At 44.4% G+C, this 20726-nt stretch overlaps 1 protein-coding gene across 1 annotated transcript; it reads left to right on the top strand.

The window, feature by feature from the left end:
- Positions 1-8269: 8269 nt before the first annotated feature.
- On the top strand, positions 8270-18723 carry PRPH2 (peripherin 2). The gene is made up of 3 exons (XM_009486236.2): positions 8270-8850; positions 11605-11851; positions 18487-18723. The coding sequence occupies exons 1-3, from the start codon at positions 8270-8272 to the stop codon at positions 18721-18723; spliced, it is 1065 nt and encodes a 354-aa protein (XP_009484511.1).
- The last annotated feature ends 2003 nt before the right edge of the window (positions 18724-20726 follow it).

Here is a 20726-nt window from a genome sequence, read left to right as displayed (position 1 = left end):
GCATCTATTTTCTTGGACAAAAATCTTTTTATGTTGACATAAGATGTTGGAGATACTTTGGCAGGTCTAGACTATAGAGTTGTCTAGATTATTTAATTTGAACTACTTACAGAGTAAATACTAAACACAGAAAGACCAAAAGTCTAGTCCACAGTATTTGTAACTTCATCATATTTCTTCACCTGTTACCTCAACTGACAAGGCATCCGAAAAATTGCTTCCTGCCTGCAGGTAAGCCTTAAGCTGTTTGTTCAAGAGGTCAAAAACATCTTAAGTATGGAAGCGAGGAAATAGGTTCACTGAGAGTGTCTGGTTTCAACAAGCGAGGAATGTTGTGCCGTCTTCTCTCTAGATGACTTGACAACACACTGAAGCAAGCCTCCTTCAAAGAGAGTAAGGAACGTGTCACGACATGCCCTGAGCTGCCAGCAGCAAGTGGCCGGGCTCCTGAACCCCCCTTCTGAAGCTCGCCACTGAGAAATATTCAGAGGGAAGTCTGGGCAGAGTTCGTGAAGCAGCTAGTTTGAGGAGGTGTGCCAGGCTGTCCCCATTCTCCTGGGTCAAGGAGACTTGGGATGCCAGCCGGGTCAGAGCCGCTTTGTCTCTCTGCTAATCGCAGCTTGGAGAAAGGAGGGCAGCACATGCTCGCTTTTGTCCCTCGGAGCGATAAGCAACACTGACATGAAGAAAATGCCTGGCAGCCTCTTCTAGGCCAGCAGCCAGGATTGCTTTGTGTCTAACCTGCTAGGGAGAGCTTGCAAAAATCCCTTTTCCCTGGAGACCCACAGGGGAAGAGGTTCTTTGTTCAGGAGGCTTTGTGCCAGCTGAGCAAGGTTTCATGGCCGAGTGGGTAGCAGCTAACAGCGGGCTCACTGTCATGCTACAGGGAGGGCAAAAGCAGCCAGAACTGCTGTGAAAACAAGCTGGTCTCAAGCTACCTTGCCTGGTAGCAAAATGGAGGACTAAAAACATGATGAAAACTATTCAAAGGAGCCCATGGAATGAGCATGTTCAGGGATGGTAACCCCTCAACCAGTTAAGAGCATCACCAGCACCGTTTTGCCTCCACCTGCAGCAGTTTGTCAGTGTGACCCCCATGGTGGCTAGATTCATGTAACCTGCATGACACAAGACTGAAGCAAAGTCTGCTCAAGAACTCTAGCTCTTTGCAACTCATTGCCACCAGAATAACCAAGGAACTTATTTAAAAAACCCCACATGCTCTAAACAAATTAATTATGCTAGGCATCAGGAGAGGCTGAAAAACAAATGCCTGCCGGGGACACAGTTGCGAAGACATTATGCGGATAACAGAAACATCAGCACCGTAACTAGGTGCAAGTTGGCCCTAAATAGAGGGCTAACTGGCAGAAAGTTTATAAAACCGCTGCAGGGCTTTGAGGTGGGGAACCATTTTCCACAGGGAGTGTGCTGGGTTTGGCTGGGATAGACTTAATTTGCTTCACAGTAGCTAGTATGGGGCTATGTTTTGGATTTGTGCTGAAAACAGTGTTGATAATACAGGAACATTCAAGTTACTGCTGAGCAGTGCTTACACAGAGTCAAGGCCTTTTCTGCTTCTCACCCCACCCCACCAGCGAGTAGGCTGGGGGTGCACAAGAAGTTGGGAGGGGACACAGCTGGGACAGCTGACCAAAGGGATATTCCACACCATACGACATCATGCTCAGCATATAAAGCTGGGGGAAGAAAAAGGAAGGGGGGGGGGGACACGACATTTGGAGTAATGGAGTTTTTTCTTCCCAAGTAACTGTTACGTGTGACGGAGCCCTGCTGTCCTGGAGATGGCTGAGCACCTGCCTGCCAATGGGAAGTAGTGAATAAATTCCTTGTTTTGTTTTGCTTGCATGCGCGGCTCTTGCTTTACCTATTAAACTGTCTTTATCTCAACCCATGAGTTTTCTCACTTTTACTCTTCTGATTCTCTCCCCCATCTCACTGGGGGGGGAAGTGAGCAAGCAGCTGTGTGGTGCTTAGTTGCTGACTGAGGTTAAACCATGGCAGGGAATCAGGAGACCAAACTCTTGGTTTAAATATTTTTGAAAAACAGCCTGGTTGGACAGCCCTGCTCCAGCTCACAGCCTTACCAAAATCTTTAAAGACAGTTAAACATCCTTAGTTCACCACAGTGCTGTTACTCAACTTTTTAAAGCTCATACATGTCTGTGAATGAAAAGAAATAGTTCTATGCAAAAATACACAACAATGAATCCGTAGAAGAAAATTGAGACCATTCTTCAACACACAGAGCTTTGAGTGTTAGTATTTGTTGAGGCTCTGAGAGGTGGCATGGACCAAAGTTTGCCTCCAGAGAAGCAGCTGAGAGCTTTGCCACTGCTCCCAGTGAGGCCACCATCTCACCTGGAGGTCCATCCCAAGAGGGGCTGACCCCCTCAGTTCCCACTGGAGTTCAGACATTTCCTTCTGCCTGCACCTGCTTCCCTGAATAGCAGGAAGAAAAATGAAGTTATTTGCATTCTCTCTATCCAGCCCCATTTCATTTGAACAGACTGTGGTGTGGGCTCTAGCAAAATTGTTGTGTAAAAAACCAGGTAAGAAATGTGTGCATAAGACAATTTCTTACACACATGTCCTGGTTTCGGCTGGGATAGAGTTAATTTTCTTCCTAGTGGCTCACATAGTGCTGTGTTTTGGATTTAGTAGAAGAATGTTGATAACACACTGATGTTTTAGTTGTTGCTAAATCCTGCTTATGCCAGTGGAGGACTTTTTCAGCTTCCCATGCTCTGCCAGGTGCACAAGAAACTGGGAGGGGGCACAGCCAGAATAGTTGATCCAAACCAACCAAAGGGCTATTGCATACCATATGACGTCATGCTCAGTATAGAAACTGGGGGGGGGTTGGCTGGGGAGCAGTGATTGCTGCTCAGGGACTGGCTGGGTATCGGTCAGCGGGTGGTGAGAAATTGCATTGTGCATCACTTGCTTTGTATATTATTATTACTATTATATTGTTATTATCATTACTATTTTACTTTATTTCAATTATTAAACTGTTCTTATCTCAACCCAGGAGTGTTTCTCACTCTTACTCCTCCAATTCTCTCCCCCATCCCACCGGGGCAGGGGGAGTGAGCGAGCGGCTGCGTGGTGCTTAGTTGCTGGCTGGGGCTAAACCACGACAACACATTTATGCATTATATTTTTGAGGGCTTGGGGGTTTTTGTTGGTTTTGTTCATTTGGTTTGTTTTTTTAAGTTTCTCCCTATTCAAGCAATAGCTATATGTAGACAAGGATCAAGTCTCAGTGGCTTTACCTGAAATTGCTTCAGGTGTTACAAAGCACTTAGAAATTCTTTAGAGGAAGGAGTTTTTGTGAATACATACAATCCTTCCTCCCATACCTACCCTTCATATACATCCTACTTCTGCCTTTCCAAGTGGATTTCTCCCAGCATATAAGAGTGGGATCTGAGGGCAGACTTGTTGGATTTGAGAACTGTATGCGGACAAGTAAATTTCTTTACCCCGTTATGCATTGTCCTTTTGCTGCTTGGCTCTGCCCATCTTACTACCTACTTTCTATCAGGCTGTCCCCACTTCTTGTGACTGTGGCCTTTTTTCTATGCAGCCTTCCTATTATGGCCATCAGATCTGCATAAGAGAGCTCATAGCCTGTACTGTACTAAAAAGCTAATTTCATCACATACCAGGAAAGACAGGAATAGCAAGGAAAAAAAAATCTGTGCAACTTGTGGAATTTCAGCATTTCCATTCACGTTGTGTTCTGATTTATCTGACTGATTTGAAGATCCATCTGTTGTGCTAAGATGTTTTGCAGCAGTAATGACTATTGTGAGCCTTTTGTAAGCTTCTTTCAATTCCCACCATATTTCTTTCCTGTTTCTGCAAGTACAAACATTGATTTATAACTGTGACGAACACTACACACACCCTAGGCATCACAGTAATACAAATAAATACTCATAATAAGCATCTCAGGGGGTCAGAGAAAAACTGTGTTTTCTGAACACGTTACCCACACTGTGGATAAGGATGGCTGAAAGCTGGCAACTACCCAGAGCAAAACCACGCTGAAACCCTCACAGTATGCCCCAGCATAGTCGAGAGGCCATGGGATCCGGTGGATTAGATCGCCCTTCCCAGGGCAGACAACAGCCCCAGCAGCGAATTTAGCAATTTGCCTCTGTTTCCAGCCTCAGGACCTGCAGGTGCCTTACATGCCACAACAATAGGAGCCTACCAAGTTACTTGCGTACATAGAAGGAAAAAAAAAAGTCATCAATCAGACTCTTCACCTGTTGATCATACAATGCGGTGCAGCCATTTTATCACGTCGTTCCTCGGGAGTGTCCCTGTACACGCCACACAGTTACAAACACAAGCCAAACCATAAACTACAGTGCCTAAACAAACCTCTTATCTCTACGCAATAACTTCCTATCATAGGTGAAACCAGACATCTTCATCCTTGCAATGAAACCTAACCACTTCTAAGGAAAGAAAAGAAAAAAGAACCCAAGAAAGCCACATGTGTCATATCACAAAGCAGCATGAAAGGAAGATTAGGCCAGGAAATTATTTTTATTACCAACTAAGAGCACTTCCATAGTTCAGGCACATAGGATATACCTATATAAAGGTAATTCACTTTTTATATCTCATATTCCTGAAGACAGAATGATCATGGTTAGTCCAGGACTGGGCAGCAGACTGCGTAGCAAATACCATGCTTTTAATGTTTGCTTTAAAAACAACTTTTCCCTCCCTCCCTCCTTACCAGCATTAACTCGTAAGTTTGTGGATTATGTTCAGGTTAGCAGGCATACCTTTTTGGAAAGGTATCAATATTGTATTGTTACCCTTAGAAATTATAATTTTTTAACAATATCTTTAATTTGAACACATTCATGATAAGTTCTAGCAGATCATGATGGGGTGGGGGTGGATCTAGATGATCTTCCAGGTCCCTTCCAACCCAAACCATTCTATGACTCTATGAATATTTTATTCTACCATTTTTTTTCCCTCCAAAATGGCATACGAATTATACATTTTAGTTAATATGCAACCTCTGAGGAGACAATTAACTCAAACATCCTTGCTGCAATTAGCTGTTGTCTGCTATGGATTGATTTCAGTATTTTCTATTTGAAGTAGAAAGCGGTAGTAAGTCTGCCCTATTAAAGGCGAATCCCAGTCAAGATAAAGATTTGTAAGAAAAGCAGATGCCAGGCAAAAACAGTTTTCTTTTTTGTACTGTCCACACCTCGAAGCACTTCTCAATGATCCCCCATAACCTTTCTCTTCCTTTGGTTGCTCTGCTTGAGACAGCCCTCAGCTGATCACTTTGTGCTGATGCTTGCACAGAGCTTGTCAGCTCTGTGTCTGGGATAAGTAGGAAGCACTAAATCTCCACTTTTTAAAGTGTTAACTTTATTTTTTCAAAGGAAGCGTCAGAGTATAGCATCTGATTTACTATCACCGATCCCCTTCAAAGCTTCCAAGCATGATGAGTTAACTTGATAGGTGGGTAGTTTTTGGCACTCTAAGTCCCCAGCTGGTGTTGAACTACTGAAACTATTGAAATAAACAGTAGATTTCCAAATCTGGGTTGTTTTGGTTGTGTTGATTGCTCTCTGTGATGACTTTAAAGGTACCACCTGAAGTCTTAAAGGTCTAATTAGTACCTGAGTGTCCCTTCCTGAGCATCAGGTGAATCACTGATCATCACCCAGAAAACACCAACTATTTAGGAGTGGTTTATTAGGACCCTTCCTGTTACCTGTGTTTGAGAAGGAGTAAATTTGGAGGGATCGATGAACCCTGAAGCATATGCTGCATGTTCTATTTCACTATTTTTGTTCCTGAATTAACATGGAACACCCTAGTGTATACAATGACATGGTTTTGCTGCATCAGATTTATCATGGAGATCTGAATGTTAAATTATTAAGGTAGAGGGTATTCAGACTGAGATCTGTGCTCCTGAATACAAACCTCCCTTTAACCACAGCAGTGCCAGGCTTACATCTGCTGTGGGCAGGTTTACTATTTCTCGTCTTATTAATTGCACTGTAGCATATATTTCACTGTATATCCTCGTGATCCACAGATCTGATAGAAAATTGACTTTGACAAGAAAGGAAATAGTTTTAAGTTCATTTATCTAGAATTAACTTCAAGCTGTCAGATAAATACACCCTCTAAACTATCTCATGTTTCCTAGCTGAGCCCTGGAGAAATCAGTGAAATGTAGTAACATGCACTGCATGGTTATGGGATGTGTTGCCAGGAAGCCAGGAGAGATGTTATTTCAGTGCTATGTCTTATTGCACAAAAATATTTAACAGGCTCTCCCGAGAAACAGCACTTTTCATCCACTTAATGGCAAGCAGAGAGAATAGCCCATGATGGGGCCTTTCTCCTTTCCTCTTACACACGCACCCTTCACCTTCAAGGGCAGCAGCAATGCTAACAACCAGGCCTGCTTGAAGAAAATCCCCATTACCAGCTGCTCTCCAGGTCACTGCAACAGCACCCAGATGGGCCAGGAAAGGTCCGTCATGATAACCTTCTATTTACTTAGCACAGGAAAATTAGCAGCTTGATAGCCTTTGTCTTTACTGGAGAGACCTCCGGCATCCTGGGATCTCAGACAGTAACTGAGCAGCATCCGCAGCACCACACAGCAGCAGCCTATCAAAACTCTGCTTTTCAGTGCATTTTTTTTTAATTATTATTTTTCACACTTGCCTTCCTCCTGGGCAGGTCCCTTCACCTTTCCCTCAGGGCTGGTGCACCATGCTGCTGGCAGCTACTAGAGGATGCCCCCAGGGTAGTCGGGCAGCAGCAGGTCAGGTTGGCTCAGCTCAGGGCAGAACCTCCCGGTCCCTCTCCTAGGGCTGCTCCTTTCTCACCTGTGGCGTTGGCACCCACGCCCTCACACACCTGCAGGTTAATTTTGCATTGCTTGAGGTTGCCTGAGGCTAATTTTGCTTTGCCGTGGCAGGTGGTGAGCCAGTGCAGGACTTCCCCAATAGCTCTGAACCTCTGTGGGGCGAGGGGGGAGCAGAAGGTGATATTTCAAAGCGGGTAAAACTCCTAAAGCACTGGAAAGAGCAAAAGCCCAGCATCCGTGCTTGCCTGAAGTGGCTGCATGGCGTAAGGAGGAAGGCCACCGCAGAAGGAGGAGTTTCATCCCTCCTTTTCTGCCCGCTACAGCATGAAAGCGGAGCCAGGCTGCAGGTCCCTCAGCAGACCCCGAGGACCCCGGGAGCCCCTCCCTTGCACTGGCTGGTGACAACGGCCCAAGGGTCCCTCCCCAGCCGCTGGGTCAAATTCCTCCATGGTGTAACCTCCCTGGTCTCCTTGGGCAGCCCTGCTCCCCTCCCTGGCCCGGTGATTATCCAGTAAGCTGCTCGTGTCAGCTCGCTTTTTATAAAAGCATCTCTCGATTTCAGGCTGGGTTTATTTATTGAGTTTCTCTGAACTTTTCCTTTCTCCTTCCCTCCTGCCGAGGCCTGGAGATGGTACAAGCCCTGGAAGTAAATAGAAGATGCCAAGCTTAGTTTTTTTAGATCTCTGTAAACTACACACTTATCTGCTTCCAGAACACATAAGCCACGGGATGTCATCTCGGGTCAACATGGAAGGATAAGGACTAGAAAGGTGGTTTTGGCTGTAGATATGAATAAATCAGGATCACATAGGGGAAGCATATTTTTGTATTCAAGCAGCCTTTTTTAATCTTGGAGCCCCCTTCTTTTTTCCTCAAAGGATCCATATTCTTCCGGCAACAAAGATCTTTTTATATCTCTGGGTTTTCACATTCTGCCCAGCAGCCTCAAGCACAAAGCTACTAAATAGTAAAATGAGGGATTATTTCCACTCATCTGTTGACAGACATTTCCCCAAATTGGATCAAATGATTAAAGGTATTAGAATGACGTCTTGTAGATCCAGATCAAATCATTTGAAACCTTGAGACTGTTTCTCCTTTGCTTGGAAGGAACCACCAGAAATAGCTGTAGGTGCTAATTGCCCCTTATTCTCACTAATGTGAAATTGTTAATTTGGATCTTTGAATATTTTACTTGCTTGAATCCTAACCAGGAGAGCTCAAGATGGAAGGACCGTGCAGTGGCTCGCTTCCCACCATGCCATTTGGGGTGTCTTCCAACGCCTGAATGGTTCTTCCTCGAGTCGCTTACGCCAAGAAGAGGGGTCCAGGCTGTGAAGTCTTTCAACATCTCACATTACAAAGATGGCACTGCTGAAAGTCAAATTTAACCAGAAGAAACGGGTAAAACTAGCGCAGGGACTATGGCTCATGAACTGGTTTTCGGTGTTTGCTGGAATCCTTGTTTTTAGCATGGGATTGTTCCTCAAAATTGAACTCCGGAAGCGAAGCGAAGTAATGGACAATTCTGAAAGCCACTTTGTGCCCAATTCTTTGATATTGATGGGTATATTATCCTGCGCCTTCAATGGTTTTGCTGGCAAAATTTGTTACGATTCTCTGGATCCCACTAAATTTGCCAAGTGGAAGCCTTTGCTGAAACCTTACCTGGCACTATGTTTCTTCTTTAACACACTCATTTTTTTTGTGGCTCTGATGTGCTTTCTCATGCGGGGCTCTCTGGAGAGCACGCTGGCCCAGGGGCTCAAGAACGGCATGAAGTTCTACCGGGACACGGACACCCCCGGAAGATGCTTCATGAAGAAGACCATTGACATGCTCCAAATTGAGTTCAAATGCTGTGGGAACAACGGCTTCAAAGATTGGTTTGAAATTCAGTGGATCAGCAACAGATATCTGGACTTCAGCTCCAAAGAAGTGAAAGAGTAAGTGACTTTGTGGGGTTTGTATCACATAGTATTGTTCTTTGATCAGTATTATATTAAATAAATGTACATCATAACAGGCACTGTCTGGAGGGGGTTTTGTATAAAAAGGGTATTTTCTCTGCTATGGCTTAATGAGCCTCCCAAACGTTCAGCTAGATTGCTTCCTCTCCTGACAAAAAAATTCTTCTAACATTATCCAGAACATAAAATATAAAGCACCGAAATACGATTCTCACTCTTACGCAGTGTGATGCAAACAGAGTTAAAATAGTATTTTTTTACTATCTTTTATCTCTTTATAAACCCACTATTACCCCCACACACCTACTCCCAAAATCAACAGGAAAGTACCAGAACTTCACTATTCCTAGAGCAGATTTCAATGCAACTTATTAAGTTCGTTAAAAAAGACTTCGCTGGATATATACTGCTGGCACCACTTTTAAAACTCCACTTTAGATATTGGCAACTAATCAATCTCATGGAAACAAATAGAAACAGTAATGCTTTACCAATAACTCATGTGTTTTAAATCCTTAAGATTTAGAATTTTATTTTTGTATTCACTCAATGGATTGCTTCAGCACTGTGACAATATTGAGCTGTCAACACCCATTGACATTCCTAGCTTTGCACGGCGTCCCTTGTAGCCAAAAGCATTCTACATTCTCTCCTGTATAAAAACACATTCAACATATATATTTGTGCCTAATTTTTTTAAACCTCACATGAAACCAGCACTAGTTTCCTCTATACAAACCAGAATGGATTGTTGACCAGAAACACCTTAACAGCTCTGATGTCAAGTGCCCAAAGAGGCAGTAATCTCAAAATCAGGTTAGGCACAATAAGCGCAAGTAAAAAATAAACATGAGAACAAATGCACTTTTGGAATAAAAACATGAGCATTGAGCATAAATATCCACAACATTTTAAAAAATGAAGCATTGGAGGAAGAGTTCGTTATTCAGAGTTCTTTGGGAACATCGTTCGTTAATGTTCATACTCTCTGGTTGCACAAAGGGTCTTGTAAAATGGAAGCAATCTGCCTTTTAAATATACTGCCTATGTTAAAAATGTCTGAAGTAATTTTGAACAAAGCTTCATGTATCTCTTGGGATCCCTGCCTGACTGTGTAAATGGTATTTCACTTGTGTGTGTCTCTGCATATTGTTTTGATGTGTTGGGTGGTCTGGTTGTTTTTGCAATTCTGAACTAGGACTTTAGAGTGAAAACTGTTACAGGCTTAACCTATTGCACTGCGGGGTTATAACAAATACATTCACTATTTAATAAGGGAGTATTTGCATTGCGAAGGTATGCCCATGGGTATAAATAACTGCTTGGAAACATAATAAGTTCACCTTGCCAGCATTATATGGAGATTTGAGAGCTGTAACTTAATCCAGCAGCAGTGGAAGGGCAAGCACAGAGGGAAAACAAGGTTATATTGTGCTTAATAAATGATGTCTTGTTTGGGACTGAGACTCAGGGCAATTTCTTTGTACTACTGAGGCAGGAAATAGGGCATTAAAAATTCACAAATAGATGTTAATGAGTGAATTCAAGGTTTGAACTACACGGTGGTGCACAATCTCTGCTCACATTCCTGGTGGGATATTCTGGCCCCTTTGAAGTCAATAGCAAAATTCTCCTTAATGCCAGGGAAGGTGGGAGTCCATCCCGTGCAGTGTGATTTTTATATTATTTGTAGAGTGAAGGTGTGATCCAATTTCTCTGAAACTGGTGGAGCATTTACACATCAATGGGAATTAGACCCAACTCAGAGCACACTTCACATCTAGAGATAAAACCTCAACTGCATTTGGCGTTTAGATATATTTAGGTCATGACTGAAAAGTGGAATTTTGCTTCACCAGGCTGTTGCAATCACTTCTCTCTCTATGGCACAACTTCAAAATATCCATATAGAAACCTACAAGCAACTCTCAGAATTTTTCACCATTCTAGATCACTGGGGCTCTCCATTCTGTGATTTTTCTAAGCAAAATGGGCATTTGTTAGAGTTGCAGTCCTCTTATTATTAGCCTTTTTTTGCAGTGCCAGTGGAACTATTTGCCTTCTAAGCACCTCTCATCTAAACATCTCATAAGGCAGAGACTAAATGGCTGTTTATGGAGAGCAGCCACAGTCTCAAATGAACAACATTTGGGGAGCTCCTGCAAGGACTTCAGAAATTTTTCAACATCCTGTTGCTGAAGCACATTTCATGTTTTAAATACTGGCTACCTTCCCAAGCCAAGAATAAATGCATAACCCCTTCCTGGAGCTATTATCATCAAAGAGAAGCTATTAGGCTTGCTGGACCAATGGACAAGCTGGATATGGTGGGTCCTTTTCCAAGCTCAGGTCACCTCCAGCATCTCCCTTCCACCCTAACTATGCTGTGAGCACTCTTTTCTGACTGCCCCTCCTGAAATTTCTCACTGCCATTTACTTTTCTTAAAAATTAATTTCCTTGAAGAAGTGACCCGAGAGGGCATGTTTCCATCATGAAGAGTTAATTATAGACTCAGTGTAGCCTTGACATAGAAAAGGATTTCAGAGAGGAAAAACACTGGGGACAAACGCCACTATATAAGCAGGGGGTGTGGAGAAATAGCATGGCCAGGAGGCATGGTGGAAAATCTGCGTTGCCTTTGCTTTCCTTTCTCGTGCAAGTTTGCTCCAGTATATCTTTGTGTGTGTGTGTGCGTGTGTGCTCACGCTTCCTTCTGCCCTTGCCCATAGTCGGATCAAAAGCAACGTGGACGGAAGGTACTTGGTGGACGGTGTCCCTTTCAGCTGCTGCAACCCCAGCTCACCGAGACCCTGCATCCAGTACCAGGTCACCAACAACTCGGCTCACTACAGCTACGACTACCAAACGGAGGAGCTCAACCTCTGGCGCCGTGGCTGCCGGGAAGCCCTCCTGCACTACTACAGCAGTATGATGAGCTCCATGGGTGCCGTCGTCCTCCTCGTCTGGCTTTTTGAGGTAACCCTCTGCCCTCAGCCCCACTTTGCCAAAGCGCCAGCTCCGGAAGGGCAGCGTGTTTTTCAGCGTGGACTTTCAAGTTAAAGATCATATCTATTTAAAATAAATTGTCTGCTGCCATTCTTTGGCTGAGAAAACATCTAGTAGTGAATATCTGCATAAGGCCTGAAAGGTCCCAGGCTGGAGGCAGAGCTGGGAAGCGTGGGGTGGGTATTAGATTGCAGACCCCCTCTTCAGAGCAAGGGGCCAGAGCCTCGAGTATCCCATAGCAAGAGGGAAAAAGGGACCGATTTTCTGCCAAATGCAGGGTGCTGAGCAAGGAAGAGTGTGCGAGGGCTCAGCTGCCAGATGCATTCATTTTACTTGTGCCACCATTAGTGGGGAATGAAAAGTACACAAAGCAGCACATCAGAAAGAGGTGGCAGTAATTTGTGGGACAGAAAGTGCAATTAAGGGGTTTATGTGCTGATGAAAATAAGACCTAGAGCCATGCGCAAGTGTCCACCTTCAGGGCAGCATTTGGTTTAAGATCGTTCATCAGCTCCATCAATCATTTTTGTCACAAGAAGTGGTTTAGGTGAAGTAGATGGATTAATTTTATTTTATTCTGCTCCCCAAAACCACTGTGCATATGCAAACAGGTGCAGATACTGCCCAGTGTAGGTGTTTGTGGGGACCATAACCTGAAGTACAGCTTTGCTGCTAAAATACTGTTCATTGAATGCAAGGAAAACATGTCCTTCTGCCTCTGGGAGATGGCCAATTTTCTAGGTGGGGTGTTTAATCAATACTAATACGCAGGGAGCGTGGGCTGGCAGCGGCACGAGGGCTGGCACGTGAGGCTCGGGATGCAGAGGTAGGGCAGGATGGGATGGCAAACGGGGAGGGTGCAGCTCACTGTGCGACACGGAGTGCAGCAGACCCTTTCTAACCCTTGAAATGCTGCTGCAAATGGCACTGCCTATTTTAAATTATTCAGCCAGCTTTTTAAAAATTTAGATGAACACAAATTTAAAAAAAAGACGTGTTATATTTTGATACAAGCACTGGGCAACACCCTTCCAGGAATGAAGACGCTTTTTAGAAAATAAACACCTACCCAAATAATCTGTGAACTAAAAAAAAATACCATAAAGTTACTTCATGTTGTGTTATTTTAAAAATAACCACTCTGCACAGCTAAGAAAGGTACTACCTCCTTGTAGCACTGTTTTTCTGGTAAGAAAAGAAAGAGGAGCTCATGTCTCAGCCCAAATTCAAATGAAGAGTTCTTGAAGAGAGGGAAATTTCAGCTGTATATGAAAATCAGAAGGAGATTCAAAAACTCAGGGGAAAATGCACAGAAATACTAATGCCAGCTGTGAAAAATCATGACTAGGGACCTGTAACATACCTCTGCGGACTTGTAGGAGATTAATGATAGAGATACATTATCATTAATAGCAGCAATAAAAATACAGTATTTTGTTTCTAACTCTTCAAAGTACACCCGGGTAGTATTTTCAATCTGTGGTGTAATGAGAAATATGATCTTCTCTTTTTTCCTTCATCTTTTTCAAAATAAAAGGTGAGATTTTTCTCAGGTAATCAGAGGACTCTCAGGGCAAAGCTTTAAAGAAATATCACAATCCTGGGTTATATTAATTTGCCCTCCTGGATATTTATGACTTGCCTGATATTTTACCATAAAGGGTCCTGATTTGGGTCTCAAACTCCCTCTGCTTTTAAGACAAACTTTGAAAGGAGGAAGCAAAGCAGGAAGGAGACATTAATTTAGTCTCCCTTGAAATATAACCACTTTCTTTGAATTGCAGTCAGGGTAGGAAGCAATTTTATACTGAGTAGGAGCATAGCAGAGGTCCCAGCTCCTGGCCAAGATAAGATTTCAGACTGACCAGGGTGCAGCCCAGCGGGGAGCCAGCATGCTGGCTCTGCGCTTCTCATTTTCCCTTAGACCAACGTGCTGAGAAGTTAAAGAAAAGCACAAAAGCAAAGGAGCGCCCTGGTTTGCTTTGAACCTGGAGCCGCTGTAAACTCAGGCCAGCAGCACGGCCACCGCACCTCCCCAGCAAAGCCCATCTGGGGGCCAGTGGAGGACTCTTCCAGCCGCATTGGTGGTATTGACCTGTGGGAAGTGGGACAGAGCATGGAGGGAAACACTAATCGCAGCTGTTACTTTGAGCTGTAGAAAAACATAATGTGCCAAATCGGTGTAGGGACCTCAGGGAAGACCATTTAGGTTTACCGCGTCTATATGAGGTGCAAGGAAGAATGAACCTGTTTCAAAGTATTAAAACTTCTATTTGAAAAAAATGCAGCATGTCATATTTTCTGGAAATATATTATTATCCACGTGCTGCTTTTACTAGCAAAAGCTGTAGGCTTCCCTGGAGTGACAACTGGTCATGAGGGTGACAAAAAAAGATCACAACCTGCTCTAGCTAAGCCTCCTCAGGCTAAACCCTGGCAAACAGATGGGCTCCACTGCAGAAGGTCAAGCAGAGCAAGCCTGGCTGTCGTCTTGACCCGCCTTGCCAGCAAAGAGGAAATGGGGGGTTCAAGGGTGCCCTGAATAGGGCATTTCAAAAGGAAGGGAGGGCAGTAGCCATTTCCTGAAATGCTCCAGGTCCTTCACTTGTATAAACATGCGGCTCTAGATAGGTCACAGCTACTGCGATGGCTGAGACCCTGAGATTCATCTCACATCTCACATTCCACAGAGGAAGTCCAGCACTGAGCTCCAGGAGGTGGGAACCCAGAAGAGTAATGAGACACGAGCGGGAGGTGCATTGCATATCATGCGCTGGAGAGTAAACTCTCCGATGCATTCAACACTAGGAGTGAACTCCCAATATCCTTCAAAACCAGCCCAGAGGCAGTAGGGGAACAGGGACCCTCCAGAAGGACGCACTTTGCTCCGCTGGCACCTACCAAGGGGCTGAGCATGCTGTGGTGCAGGGGGATGCACCAGCCCAGCCTGGCCATACCCAGCCCTGGAGAAACACCGTGGCCTTTTTCTTCATGCCACTTTAAAGTTGCTGTAAAATGACAAGAGTTTTCATGACAGTTTGTCCATTGGGCAGGGGAAATCATCGCTCAGCGAGACTGGACTAGCTTTGGGACCCTGATGTCCAGGCCTTCTCTGCTGGATAGTGATGTAGGACAGGTCTACAACTCAGAGCCACAGAATGGTTGAGGTAGGCAGGGAGTCTGGAGGTCATCTGGTCCAACCCCTCCTGCTCAAGCAGGGTCACATGGAGCCAGCTGCACAGGACCACGTCCAGATGGCTTTTGAATATCTCCAAGGAGGGAGACTCCACCACTTCTCCTGGCAACCTGTGCCAGTGCTCAGTCATCCTCACAGTGAAAAAGCATTTCCTGATGTTCAAACAGAAGCTCCAATGTTTGTGCCCACGGCATCTTGTCCCGTCACTGGGCACCACTGAAAAGAGCCTGGCTCCCATCTCCTTTGCACTCTCCCTTCAGGTATTTGCACACACTGATGAGATCAGCCCTGAGCCTTCTCTTCTCCAGGCTGAGCAGTCCCACTTCTCTCAGCCTTTCATCACAGAAGAGGCGCTCCAGTCCCTTCATCATCTCAGCGGCCCTTTGTTGGAGTTTCTCCAGTATGTCCGTGTCTCTCTCGTACTGGGGAGCCCAGAACTGGACACAGCACTCCAACTGTGGCCTCACCAGTGCTGAGTAGCAGGGAAGGATCACCTCCCTCGACCTGCTGGCAATGCTTTCTCCAATGCAGCCCAGGATGCCATTAGCCGTCTTTGCCGCAAGGCCACATTGCTGGCTCATTTTCGACTTTGTGTCCGCCAAGAGCCCCAGGCCCTTTACTGCTGAGCTGCTGGTCACCCCCCGGCATATACTGGTGCATGGGGTTGTTCCTTCCCTGGTGCAATACTTTGCACTTCTTGTTGAACTTCATGAGGCTCCTGTCAGTCCATTTCTCCTGCCTGTCTCGGTCTCTCAAAGTATCTCTACAAAGCTGAAGCATGCTAAGGCATTAACATACATTTTTGAGGCAGCAGACACATCCAGCTACCTTCCATAATTTTGCCGATAATATGATCTATGCATTGCATGCAGCTCTAAGTGTCCTGGCCAGGACTTGCAAATGGAGAGATGGGGCTATATGGGCCTGTGTTAAAGGTTCTGATTAAATAATTTACAACATAAATTACTTCAGCAAAACTGATAGTCCAAGGCTCTATGCTATCATATAGGAGAGAGACTAATTTGCCAGATAGTTGTCTTCAGCTTCCTGGACTCTCTTCTCAGCTGGCAGAGAAGGCAGGCTCAGGTTAGAGGAGGTGAGGAGAGCCCAAACATTTTGCACTGCTTTTAGCAAATCTCAACCCCAGGAACCTAAAATCTTTCTGAGCAAGATTTTTAAGAAAATGAAGTCTTAAACTGAGAGAAAATGTCACAGAATCTCATCTGAGGGCAGGTCAGCTGCTCCCTTCCACACAAGCACCTTCCTTTTTTAAAACACAATCGTATTCAGTGACTTAGAGCCATCCAGGAAGCCTGTAAGTACAGCTAATTTTGCTGTCAAATAGTGGGACTTAGTAAGTCAGCCACAAAGAAAAGCTCCTGCTGACATACAGGGATGCAGCACAAGTGGAGAGCAACGCAGAGGCCATCTTTTGCATCCAGTCCTATTAATTTTTACTTGCAACAGCCATTAATAGGAAAGATATTAGTCGCATGACTGAAAGCAGCAAAACTAGGACTCAGATTGAAAGGAAGATGTCAAGGGCTTTAAATCCCAAGACTAGTACGATGTGATTTGTGACTTCTTGTGACCATTATAGAATGGTGTTTTAACTGATTGCAGTCATCATAGTATTGGGTAGATCCACAACAAAATGAGACTATTTCCAGATTCAGGGCCATTAGAACCTTCTTTGAGGACCAAGGTGTTGCAAGTCATGTGTTCCTGTGTTGAACAGGATGAAAATTTGCCTTTGGATATGGAAGTATTAGATGAAGCTTGTTTGTCTGACAAATGATTTTCCCTTTCTGGTCTTGAGGAAACATCAACATCTGAAAATTTCAAGGCTAACCAATGGTTACCCTTTAGTCTTCCAAGAGTTTGGAGACACTGATCATACACAAGCAGGATGACCAGGGTAGACAGGCTAACGAATGGTCCACAGAAGCACATGCTTGAGCAGTCCCATGAGTCCAAAGGCCAAATGTGAATTTTGTAATTGGCCACGCTATGTGGCTGAATCCCAACTTCAAATCTGCCCAGCTACCCAATGCTGTAATCCTGCATGACAGTTTGCAAGCTTCCTCCATCTCTAGTTCAAAAGTGCCAACAGAGAGCAGCACCTTGCAGGTCCAGGGCAGCTCTCCGTGGGACCTCAGCTGTGCCACCAGGTAACCAACACACAGCAATGCCGACCTCGTTAACCATTAGGGTTTAGGAAGACCACTTGCTTGGGAATTTGGATAGCATAACAGAGGCATTACACTTCCCTTGCAAAACAAATCCTATGAGGTCATTAACAATAAGTGGTCTCGATCTCAGCTTTACCTAGTGCACAAAAGACTAAACTAGTCTTTTGCTTCCTTGTCCTGACCACCTGCTCAACGACCTCATCAAGCTGGCTCTTCTAGGCACTGCCTTTTTTTTCTTTCTCTACTTCACAGATCAATCAATCACTTTTCTTCATAAGCACCACAACGGTGGAGGTCAGATTGTTCTGAACTGTGTCAGAAGGCAGGAGACTGGCTAAAAACATTCTCTCTGGAGGCAGGTTTGGGGTGTTGCTGGTGTCAGGGGTGTTACATGAGTGTAGTACCATAGAAAGAGTCTCAGTCAGGGCTGCTGGGACTGATAAATATTTTATCAGAAATAGCAATTTGTTTTAGATGGAACCAGTGAGAGATACAGATGACCTCCTGCCTTGGTTTCCTTCTTTGCACATACCTATATAAAAACAAAACCAGAATTTGAAGTGGGCGAGCTGATGGCTCAAATCCTAATGTTGCTCTGTTCTGCACAGATGCTGATTCATGAGTATCTCCTTGATCAGATTAATATACTTGCCAAACATATTAAGGTCAATGTGAAATAAAAATATTTAGAGTTAAAATCAAGTGGATGGTGGCAGAGCATGTTGTTGCACATATAAACAGCTTTATGTACCTCTAGTGCATGGGAGCAGAGGTTTCATTAAAATCTCTCAGGAGGCACCTACCCTGTGACGGGGTACGTGGAAAGCCCCCCTGTGCACAAGGCCACACAAAGCTGCTGTTTTGCAGCAGCCGGCACATACTTCCTTCCTAAGTTGATGCATTCACGTGTTGCTTATCAACAGCCACACTTCCTGTGGCACTCACCGATTTCAGACCTCCACCCTCTCCTTTCCTCCATGTGAAGGGCCATTTCCCTCCTACCAGCTCCCCCTCCACCCCACTGGCCATCCAAGGGGGAAGGCTGCTCAGGATCTCCTCTCATTTGGAGGACTCCCGCAGCCCTTAGGCTGCTTGGTGCTTTTGGCATTTTGTTCACACCACCAGCCCCAGCTGCTGATAGCAGAGAACGGTGAAGATGTGGACAAGGGTGTAAAGGCTTGCCTGACGCGCTCTGTCTTTTCCACTGCATGGCGCAGATGGCTGTGATGATTGGCTTGCGTCTTCTGCACACCTCTCTGGAAAGCATCGCAAATCCTGAAGACCCTGAATGTGAAAGTGAAGGCTGGATCCTGGAGAACAGCCTGAAAGACACTTTGAAGTCTGTGCTGGAGAGTTTGAAAAAGATTGGTAAGTTCAATCAGGTGGAAGCAGATGCTGAAGGGGCCGAAGGAGAGGAAGGTGGGAAGACTCCAGCCATCACAACGGTCAGTTGAGCTTCTAATCAATGTGGACTTTTTATCAGAGAGGAATAAAAAAACCTGAGAATTGTGACTATCTAAGTTTTAAAAGCTATGTATCAACCATCAGAATACACATTTCTACACATGCTTTTTTGGGTATATGGGAGTATACAACATAGTGCAGCTTGGGATAATACATTTATCCACAATGTGAGTACACTATATTCATAACTTCTGGGGGAAATGACCCCATAGGACTTGCAATAATTCACATGTTCACTTATCAGGGGCAGTTTAAAAAAAAAAAAATTGCTGGCATCACACAGTAATCCATTCCATCTTATTTTGAAATTAAAAGTGGAATTTGAAAAGTTAATATTTTTTGCTCAAGTTGTTTTATCAGCATACTTTATGTACTTCAGCTTTCAAAGACAAACAGATTGGTTTTCTGGGGAGAAGTCAAACGAAGAAGGATTTCCAGTATTGTATATAACTTAGTATAAAGGTATTTTGACAAGCCTCTCATATAATGTGATTTTTGTTAATGTGCTAAGCAATGGTATTTTCTGCTGTATTCCTAAGATGTACATAGAACAAAATGCAAATTTGTGATGAGAATTTATGTATTAAGCAAAAATTGTAATTTAATGAAACAGCACAAGTATCATGAAAACAGCATTGAGGTAAGACAGGGGTTTTTTTTCTCGGGGTTTTTTTTCAGCCTGCATAGCTTGAATGAGCGTGTTGCAGACATGCTTCACCTTGTCTTTAAACAAGCAGAAGCTTAGAAGATTCTTCTTGCAGTGGGTGGAAGCAATGCTATGAGCATGTGCCAGTTACAGTTATTCTGGGCATTTTAAAAAGTATGTAATCTCATAGCTTGCTCCAGAATATTCAAGCCCAACTATTTTTAAGACAAGGGAAAAAGAAAAAAAAGCTACTTAGTTCTAACACTTTAAATGTTTTCCAGGGTCCTAGCAAACGGATACCACTCATCCGCACGTATGTCAAGCCTCAAACTGTGAGGCCAGGGAAGCGTAAGTTTAAATCAGTCCCCAGTACACAAATTTTGCAAGTTTTATTTTTCTTTATCAGTGATTGGGTACCCTTCATTATATCTTCAAAGTCAAAGTGAAGGCACATTTTGCATATGCTGCATCTCTCCAAACCTACTGTCATAGCTGCAGGACCCTGTTCTCACATACAAAGTTGGCATAAGAAATGGAAAGAGTTTGCTGTGGTGCATGGCCTCTAGTAAGGGAACAGAGCATCACCTTGAGTTTCTCTGCAGCTGCCAGACAAATTCAGCTAAAGGGAAAGAAACCTGAGAGAGCAAACCCCAGCCCCCTGCACGAACAATTGCAGACATCTCAGTCCCTCAGCTACGAGCCAGGCACCACACTTATTTTCACCCTGGCTCTGCAAAACCTCTGCTTCTCTGCGGTGTACCTGGGACAGCTTTCTCAGTGAGTCTCTTCCGCCTGGCTGGTGGCCTGTCTTCAGACAAAGCCATGTTTGCAGCTGCCTAATCATCATGCAGCCCAGTCGTTTTCATTCTTAATTACTTGCGCACTGGCCCCAGCAGCACTCAGCTCCTCCAGCTTTTGTTCAAACTCCTTCTAGGATGGACAGACCAGTTCGCAGTGGGACAGGTAGGGACATGTCTGTACATCAAGCCATAGTCTGTATCTTGGTGGCCAACCTGTTTCAGGCCACCTGCACATGAGGTTTGATTTTGACAGGTACTTGTGGCATCCTTTCACTTTTTCAAAGCTGGTCAAAGCTTTTAACTTTACTTACAATAATGAATTTAGTTACAATAATGAATTAAAAAGTCAACTCTCTTCTTTTGTGGGTAAGACTGACTAGAAAAAGGGCAACTAATGTAAAAGCCAACTTGCTATTCACCACAGCCTATCGTCTACTGCTCTGCTGAGGGACGCTCCGCATGGCAGAACTGTACAAATCAGACCAACTCCTTCCTTCTCCATAAGACATCGCTACGACCGGCTGCTCCTCTCAGCTGGTCCGTTAGA

Source organism: Pelecanus crispus, chromosome 3, assembly GCF_030463565.1.
Source record: "Pelecanus crispus isolate bPelCri1 chromosome 3, bPelCri1.pri, whole genome shotgun sequence".
NCBI classification, from domain to species: domain Eukaryota; kingdom Metazoa; phylum Chordata; class Aves; order Pelecaniformes; family Pelecanidae; genus Pelecanus; species Pelecanus crispus.
The sequence above is the reverse complement of the archived record's forward strand: the minus strand, read 5'-3'. Positions and strand labels throughout refer to the sequence as shown.